General features: G+C 41.1%; 1 protein-coding gene across 4 annotated transcripts; it reads right to left on the bottom strand.

The window, feature by feature from the left end:
* Positions 1-6: 6 nt before the first annotated feature.
* On the bottom strand, positions 7-9,118 carry TBPL1 (TATA-box binding protein like 1). Of its 4 annotated transcripts, none has more exons than XM_083607851.1 (7): positions 8,924-9,118; positions 5,949-6,140; positions 4,245-4,327; positions 4,065-4,128; positions 2,421-2,524; positions 2,237-2,331; positions 7-1,210 (listed from the first exon to the last, which is right to left on the bottom strand). In XM_083607851.1, the coding sequence occupies exons 2-7, from the start codon at positions 6,081-6,083 to the stop codon at positions 1,131-1,133; spliced, it is 561 nt and encodes a 186-aa protein (XP_083463977.1). In that variant the 5' UTR covers positions 6,084-6,140; positions 8,924-9,118; the 3' UTR covers positions 7-1,130. The 4 variants fall into 4 exon arrangements, with proteins under 4 accessions (XP_083463977.1, XP_083463979.1, XP_083463980.1 ...); XM_083607853.1 differs by having other exon boundaries at positions 2,189-2,331; positions 8,924-9,095; XM_083607854.1 differs by having other exon boundaries at positions 2,189-2,331; positions 8,544-8,979.
* Between the last annotated feature and the right edge of the window lie 39 nt (positions 9,119-9,157).

Genomic DNA, 9,157 nt, shown 5'->3' with positions numbered 1-9,157 from the left:
CATAGATGCATTTTGACATATTTATTGTAGTTGGCAAGGGTACCATTTTCATTTGCCTTATGATTTACCACTCATCTGTTCCATATGCAGTTTCAATATTGGCTTTTCAAGTCCAAGATTACATGCCAAAGCCAAGCTTTCTTGTTTTGTTAGCATTTTTAAAAAAATAATTCTAACAGTGCTATAGCAACATTTGGCAAATATGTGCAGAGTTCTTTAGAAGTAGCATAGAACTGCATCCATGAAAAAATACACTTTTTCCTGAAAATTAAAATCAGTCACTAGCAGTAGTTCAAGGCAGGTTTCCTTTTAAAAACAACCCTGCATCTGGAAATAGGATAGCTGATTTGACTAACGCCAAATACTTCAGAACAGAAGCTTCTCTCATCACTCAAGCCTATTATGCTTAACCCTTGCTTAGACTGGCTGGAAAGAGATCCCCTAAATTCTGCATTTAGTTACAAATATATTACAATAAAACCAAATTCTGTCCTTAGAACACATACATATCTCTCATTCATGTCAACCTAGTCTGCTACAGTTCACTTTACAGGCGCACAAAAATTGGAATAAAATCAGAGCAGAAGATCACACTAACATTGCTGTAGTTACTTTGCCAATATACAATTGTTAATAGAAAAAGGAGAAGGAACGTAACCGAACAGGTATAAAGAAAAGTTTTGCAGACTTTTATTTGTGCACGTTTTATCAGGTGAAAAAGGGTAACGTCTACAGCTTCTTTGGTGCCCAACAGTCAGCGTACAAAAATGTAAAGAATATTCACAAATAAAAACACAAGCTCAACCTATAGAAGTGTTTTCAAATTTAGTGCATATCATGACAAATCTGCTTATGAACACACAGAAATTACTGCAGAAATAAATAGAATGTCTTGTAAAAAGCAGCAATTTCGTATCTTGTAAACGTTTGTTTTTACAATACAGCACTGTTCCAAATAAAATCCAAAAGGGACTGGAGTTTATCACCGCGGCCAAGAGTTTGAACCTCCTCAGCTGTGTTGGTCCAGTTGTCCTTTTCTTCCCCACCTTCTTTTTTTTTTGCTATTAGTCCAATGCGCAGCAGTCTTATAAAAGGTGCTTGGTTAGGTCGCCTAACCGTGAAGTGGCAACTTATAAAATTTCTTTCCTGCTTTCAAACACAAATGGATAAATTTGTTCCACTGCAGTGGCAACAGCCTTTACGTTTGGCCCTGAGGGTAGGACAAGATAAAACATTAGAATAAGGATACACACAAAAGCTAACCCTATGGCTTCAGTTCCTTGATCGTGAATATATTTTGAACTAAACTCTAACAAAACCTGAATCGACCAATAGTCTCAATATATATCAACATTGCTAGCATTACTTAAAACTGCTACATGGCAAAGTAGGAAGTAAATTCAGACTAACCTGAAAATGCTTGTTCAGCACATGCCACACCTCACCCATGTGCACACATCCCACATCACATCTGTGTACATTCTGGTCTGATCTCCATTGTCTCACACTGACAACCAGGAAACAGAGAGGCCAGAAATCCACACAGGAAGTGGAAGCACAAAACCCAGCAGAGATGCTTTCATTTTTCATTTTTTCATTTTTCAAAGAATGCTTCCTGCACTTAGTATTCTAAATTGTCTGGGACACTGCCATCGGCAAGTCCAGCAGTCCAACACATAACCCAGTTGTTATATTTTAGATTTAAGTTTTGAGCGCCCTGTTGGCTTTGAGATGAGACAGCTTAAATCAAAGTATCTCTTCTTAAATATGCGGCAATCCTATTTGCTAATGAGTTAGCTCAAGCAACCACCGAAATCTCCAAAACAAATCATAATCCAACTCTCGTTTTAATCTACAACAGGCACGCCCAACTCCCAAGAGAGTGCACTCTACTCACAGTAGAAAGAGACCGGCTGTGATCTACCCATTGTCATTGCCAGGAGTTGTTGAGCTTTTTGCGGGGGAGGGTTGGCCAAAGTTGTTGAGCTTTCTTTGGGGGAGGGGGTCCTAAAAGGAACACTAACACTAAGGAGATCACTGAACTGTATACTGCAATTGACCTGGGACACACCCACGACTGACCTGTTGGACATGCCTGATCTACAACAATAGTTATCAGATGGCACAGGTACACAGAAATTAGTGGGAAGTCATATACACATGCTGACCTTATCAAACACTTAATTACCTGAGCTACAACACGGAGAAAGTTACTTATTCACAAAAAGGTGAATACCTGTAACTGTGATACTTCCTGTTGAAAAAATCTGTAATGTAGCTCTGAGAGATTTTATTCTGTAGCACACTGCAGGATGAAGCTCCGGTTCATAACTAAGGAGAAATGCAAAGCTCGCTTTAAAAAATGAAAATGCAAAATAAAAAGAGAGAGAGAGAGAGAATAGATATAAAATCTACAATACCTGGCATGGGGTCTGTTGCTTTTTGTGAATTCCGGCAATCTGATTTCAAAGGGCATATTGCATACTGCTAAAACATTGACAACTTTAAAATCTGTAAAAATCACCTTTTAGAAAGAAAAAGAACACAAATGAAAATATTAGGAACTAATCTGAAAGCCAAGGACTTATACACATTTTGGCTTATTTTAACTAAAAGGCCAACAGTGGTTTAATACAACTTTGAACAAAAATACAACATAAAGGGCAATTAAAACTCTATAATGGTTAGAAATTTTTGACAGTTCTAGGGCAAGGTAAGTTTCTTTTCAGGTCTCATCACACCTAATTAAGTTAGTGTAATTTATACTAGAATTCTTTTGCGTACTAACAATGTATTAATATAGCTTTCAATTACCTGAAGGAGACCACAGACAACTATGAAAGGCTACATTTAGGCACAATAATTCCAAAGCTAAAGATAATAAGTCCTATTGATTTCAACGGGAGAGAATTAAGCACATTAAACCTAAAAGTGCTCAATTGTTGCTAGGGTGTGCCATTTACACCGTTTCAGAAAGGATGTCAACTTCCAGTTAACTGAAGTGCACTGACATCAGTTCAGTTAGCTTTGCATAGTTTATACTAGTGGCTACAATGGCTGTCAACAACCACAAATTCTGCTGAGTATTGGGAAATACAATCACTGTAATCATAATCATTCTTGTACAGTGGTGCCCCGCAAGACAAATGCCTCGCAAAACGAAAAATGCGCAAGACAAAAGGGTTTTTTGGTTTTTGCGTCGCTTCGCTAGACGATTTTCCCTATGGGCTTGCTTCGCAAGACGAAACGTCTTGCGAGTTCTTGCGAATTTGTTTCCTTTTTCTTAAAGCCGCTAAGCCGTTAATAGCCGCTAAGCACCGCTAATAGCCGTGCTTCGCAAGACGAAAAAACCGCAAGAAACAGAATTAATTTCTGAACAGATTAATTTCGTCTTGCGAGGCACCACTGTAATCATGTTCCTGCTTCATTTCAAACAAACCCTTTTATAGAAAATGTTGATGGACTCTAACTTTTAAAAGCAACAGTTCAGTTCTTCTGCAAGTGATCTCCCTTGACTTGGCAAAGGTTTGTGCCTGCCAGAGCAAATGAGAAACCAATGTCTTAAGATGTTTTTAGTGTTTTATACTTGTTTGCCCTGGGATCCTCTGAGAAGAAGGACAGGATATAAATTGAATAAATAAATAAATATATAATATTTATTTATATTTATTGTATATATTTATTATATATATTTATTATTATATTTATAATAAATAAATATAAATAAAAGGCCTGCTTTCTCCTTTCCCTTCCCCTTTTTATAAGGCAGCACCAGCAGAGAAAACATATGCAGAAAAAGAACAGAGCATCACCCCTTGTCTCCTTCCCACAAGTAGAAAGGTGTGGTTTATCTCCTATGTGTGTGGTTTTTTTATATAAGCACAAAACTCAGGGACTTGCAACGCAAAGGAAGAGAACTCATGATTGCCAAGCAAATTTCTGGAAATCTGCTCAGCAGTAAGCCTAATCAGCTGGTTTTCTAGAAACAGATCTCTTTAAAGAGCAATTCTCTGAATTAAAAACATTTTAAAAGGCCACAATTCATCAGTGATTGAAAGAATTACCTGAAAACCTAGTTTCTGCAGACTACGAGCTAATCGTCTGGCACCAAATTTAGCTTCTTCTTCACTAGATTGGAAAAAACCACACAAGCAATTGGTTAAGAAGTTAAGGGATCAAAGGTTAAAATACAACAACACAAAAGTGATTTTATGGATGATGAAAGAAACAAAAACAATATATACCTTGTAGCTCCTGTGCAAATTACTTTTCCTGAGGACCAAATTGTTGCTGTAATCCTTGGTTTCCGAAGCTTCATTAATACTTTCTGAAATCAGTCAGGAAAAAAATATACTTTAGACAAAGAAACTTAGCAAAAGAGAACAATGAATTACAGGTCCAAATGCTGCCATTTTTGCTAAAGCTCATACACTTATTGTTATGTTCGTGTTACAATTCCCATTATTTGTTAATTTCATCGTGGCTTCCTTCTAGATAACTTTAACCTTAGCCAAAGGGTAAACCTTTTAGATACTAATTTATTCTGTTTAATTAACATACTATACAGTATTTCTTGCAACTATCCTTTGCTATCTTTGCTTCTAACATGTAGACAGGCAGTTGTAACAGGACAAGAAATATTTTTTTATTGTTTTTCATGTATGCACTCCTGTTTTTTAAAGGCGTTAATGAACTCCAAAGTTTTGTTTTGTTTTTTAAAAACTATTTCAGCCCTTGAACTTCCTCAATAGTCATTATTTTAATGAAAGGGGAGTAAACTCATTTATTTCTTGCATTTATATTCCACATTTCCTCCATGGAGCACAAGGTGGTGTAAATAGTTCTCATTTCATCCTCGCAACAGCCCTGTGAGGTAGATTAGGCTGAGAGTCAGGCAACTGGTCCAAGGACATCCATCACCATCAGCTTCATGGCTGAGTGGGTACTTGAACCCTGGTGCTACAGGGTTCAACTACACCAAGCCAGCTCCTAATGGCACACATGGTAGTCACACTACCAAAAATAACATTTTCCTGCATGTTTGGTCACTGAAATATCTACTGCTTATTACTGGTTATAGTACAATGGTACCTCCAGTTATAGAATAATTGCAAATTATTAATTAATCCATTCTGGAGGTCCGTTCATAACCGGAAACCGCTCATAACATGAGGCGCGCTTTCTCTAATGGTGCCTGCCGCACTGCCGGAGCGCGATTTCCACTCGCATCCCGAGGCAAAGTTCGTAACAAGGGGCATCTACTTCCGGGTTAGCGGAGTGCGTAGCCCGCAGCATTCGTAAGGGGGATGGTTCGCAACACAAGGTACCACTGTAATGCACATTTTGCTTTGCTACAGGTTTTAATAACCGAATTTCAAGCTAATAAAAAGAAAGCACGCTGTCAAGAACTTCACATACATAGGCTACAATCTGACACTTAGCAAGCTTAGGTCTTTTTTAAAAAAATGTTTTCAAACACCACACACACCTCTGATCAAACAAATATGCTGTATATGTCAACACATGATGTTTCCTCAAAGCTGCTGTATCTGCAATATTGAAATGACCTTCACACAAATGACACAATACTTATTAAAAAAAAGGTGGGGTTAATGAAAATTCAGAATGTGTTGAATAGTGCACTGCTCAATAAACAGCTGCATTTTGTCACTTCAAATAAATAAATAAATAAATAAATAAATAAATGACACAATACACAGAAATGAAACTTATCAGATCACCCGACTTCAGAAGTCTTCAACGGCAGTATTTTGAAATCGGGTATGACGGTGTTAAATTCTGCAATTTCTTATTTAAAAGAAAAATGCCCCTGAAACACTAACAAAACTGCTGCATAGAGAATGAAAATCAACACATTGGTGTATATGTGTTGAATATGCCTTATTAGAATAAGTCAACGAGTGAACTAAAACTGAGAAGTAACTTACCCCAACATCACGCTTGTATATTACATTTGCTCCCTCTAACGCAATCTTTCGCAAGTTTAAATGACATCTTGTTCGGAAGACACAGACTACATTTGTGATTAAAATGTCCAAGGCAACATCACTCTCTGCATCCATTGGGGTGACTCAGATTAAAACCTCAAGATTCCAACACGACACCATGAAGATCACATCCTTTATTGTGGTGAAGGAGAAAAGGTATACAGGTCAGTTATCTAGAAAAAAGTCTGATTGCCTCAATATCCTACAAGTCCTGCTTTGAAAAGCATGACGTCTTTGCAAAACACCTAGGGATGAATTCAGGATAGCACCAAGGAGATAATTCTATAAGAGTTTCTATAGATAGTGTCACAAAGACGTGTCACTTTAAAAATATTATTATTTATTATTAGTACTAGTATTGGGTGGTATCCAACTAAATCATACTCAGAGGTGACCCACTGAAATCAACAGCCTTTCTAACTTAAGTCCATTGATTTCAATGGGTATAACAATGAATGCCACTCTGTTTTTATTTTTTGGGGGGGAATGCACTCTTTCCCTTGACCACTTATATTTGTGGAAGTTAACCAAGGAAATTTAATTTAAAACGGGAACACCAATTGCTTGCCTTTCTGCTTTGCATCATTGCTGACTGATGGGCATAAATTGCTACCAAGACCTACATAGTCAGTGATGAGCAATGATGGGCAAGGGTCAAGAGAACCAAATGGCTTAATCCCTGCAACCTGCCAGCATCCTCAGGCTGTGACAAGTGACGTTTATCTCAAATTTTGACCAGACGGTGCTCTAAAAGCCTCCACAGACAGCAGCAACTGCCATTTCAAGTTACGAATGGATGCAACTGACTTTGCTCTCAGTGTTTTGCTACTGAGTGGTTAGCAGTTTCTACTCCCAAATTGGACTTGACCAGCCTGCTCACCATCTGAGAAAGCTCTGCTGGGTGGTTCACTGATGGCACTGGTGTCACTGTGGCCATCTACCAGCCTGCTTCATTGCTTTCCAGGTCCTCGGAAAAACAAGGAACTTTCTGGGCTCCTCATGACTTTCTGGAATGATTGTGTTCGATAGCCCTGATCATCCTGCTGTTCCACAGTGAGACTGGAGCACCAGCAGTGCTGCCTGGAAAATCCCTTGGAGCAAGGGCTGAAAAACCCAGTGTGCTCAGGAATCCCTTAGGTACCATAAATCTTTGGAAAAGGGCCATCTTAATAGGTCCCTATCCCTTCAGGGAAAGTCAGCTACGATCACACCAAATATCACCAGGGAGTAGAGTCTGTCTATGACAATAGGGCAACATACACACGCCCCTTCCACTGGCTCACTCCTAATGCATACCCTGTAGTGAAAGCTAAAGATCATTTTCTGTCTCTCCAGCCAAACATCAGGTAGAAAGCCTCACAATCCAGCTCCCAAACAAGTTTTCGAGTAAGACAGATTGAAACTCTATGGATGAGCATACACATATTTGTTGGTGCTGCACAGAGTACCTGGGCTGGTAAAGCTGAGTCATAGCCAATCCACCCAGCTCACCCACCCAGGTATTTGTAGTACATACAAAGATATTACACTTTCTAGCTATTCAAGAGGCATTAATCCATTTCCCAAGCCTTGATACTTGTATACATACAAGTTTCTAGCCTTTAACCTTAACAATTGGCTCTGCAGGGCAACTGAACCACAGCAGTCTTATGTGATACCTCATAATAAAGGTATATATATTCCTAGAGGGATGCTTCTTTAGTAAGGCATTCCATATGAAGGCTCTACAGTCAAGACAATCTTCTCTCTGGTCATCAGTTGCCTAAACTCAGATGGTGGTGGCACCCAGAAGAAAGCCTCTGGTATGCACTGTAGTGTTTGGGCAGGTGGGCAGGCTTGAAGTCATTTAGGACATTATAGAAAACCAGGACTCGGAACTGTGCCCAGAAACAGAGCAGAAAACAAGTATAGCTGTTTAAGAACTGGCAAAATGATATGGTCTCTCTATAACCAACCCATGTTAGTAACCTTGTAGCTGTGGTTTGTACTAACTCAAATTTTTGAGAATCTTCAAAGGCAGTCCTATATATACAAGTGATTACAGTAATCCAGACTAGAAATTACAAAGGAGATGAACAACTCTGGCCAAGCTTTATCCAGAAGGGGTTGAATTAACCCTAACTTGTGAAGGGCGCTGCATGCCTGAGCGCTGCCACTTGGCCCCTTCCAGTGACAATCCTGGCTCTGTCGGCCACCCCAGAGTGCAAGCCCCGTCCTTTACATGAGCCGCAATCCAATCGAGAAGGAAAACATCTTTCTTGTCTGCACATAGGCTAATTTCACTGCCATGCCGATGTGGCACGGGAGTTCAGCGTTTGTCATTAGGAGAGATGGAGGTGGTGGGTAGGTGGTGCTGGGGGAAGAGAACTCGTGTTTTTTTAAAAAAGGCAATTCTCTCCTAAACCCTGTTGGCAGTGATCAGAGCAGGTCCCTATTCCTAAAGGCTCCTGGCTAATCTGAGTCACCCAGGGTTGCCAGGAGACAAACCAGAATCTGCGGACGAGGGTGGGGGGTGGGGGAGGGATGCTGGGTTACCTGCTCTGCTGCCTCCTCCTGCGCTTCTTCCCTTCCTACGGAGAAGGAGGGGGCTGTGCTTCACATGCAGCGGTATGCGCGGGGAAGAAGGAAGACGGGGGAAGCGGGGCGGGCGGAGGAGGGAGAGAAATTCCCCCGCCCCGGGTAGAAAAGCAGCTGCACAATTTTGCTTAGTTTTAGGACACACGAATCCCGCCTTCTTTTCGGTGCTCGGTTCCTTCTCAGGTGCAAGAAGGGGCGGTGGGAGCAGGGAAGCCCCCCGGATCTGCCCCTCCCCCCCTCTCCCCCCCCCCCCCGGCCCGGCGGAGGACGCCTTAGCGACGCGAGGACCGTTACTGCCGCGCAACGGCCGCTGATTCCTCTCCCCTTCTCTTCCTCACCGAAATCCTATAGGCTCCCGCGCAGCCCAGTTGCTGCGCGACCCGTCGCCGCCGCCGTTCCAACACGACGCCGCCGCCTCCTTCTCTAGCTGTTCCGGGTCTCGAGGCCACCGAATCCCCGCGACACAATAAAACATCACAAAGCGCGCGAACACCATAGACAGAGCCCGCATCCCCGCCGCCTAGAGCGGCAGCCGGATGTTCTCCCTGGAAGGTGTACTTCCGGATAACGGC

This window comes from Podarcis filfolensis (genome assembly GCF_964270895.1).
Source record: "Podarcis filfolensis genome assembly, chromosome: 3".
In the NCBI taxonomy this organism is placed as follows: Eukaryota; Metazoa; Chordata; class Lepidosauria; order Squamata; family Lacertidae; genus Podarcis; species Podarcis filfolensis.
This window is presented reverse-complemented; position numbering and strand designations above follow the sequence as displayed.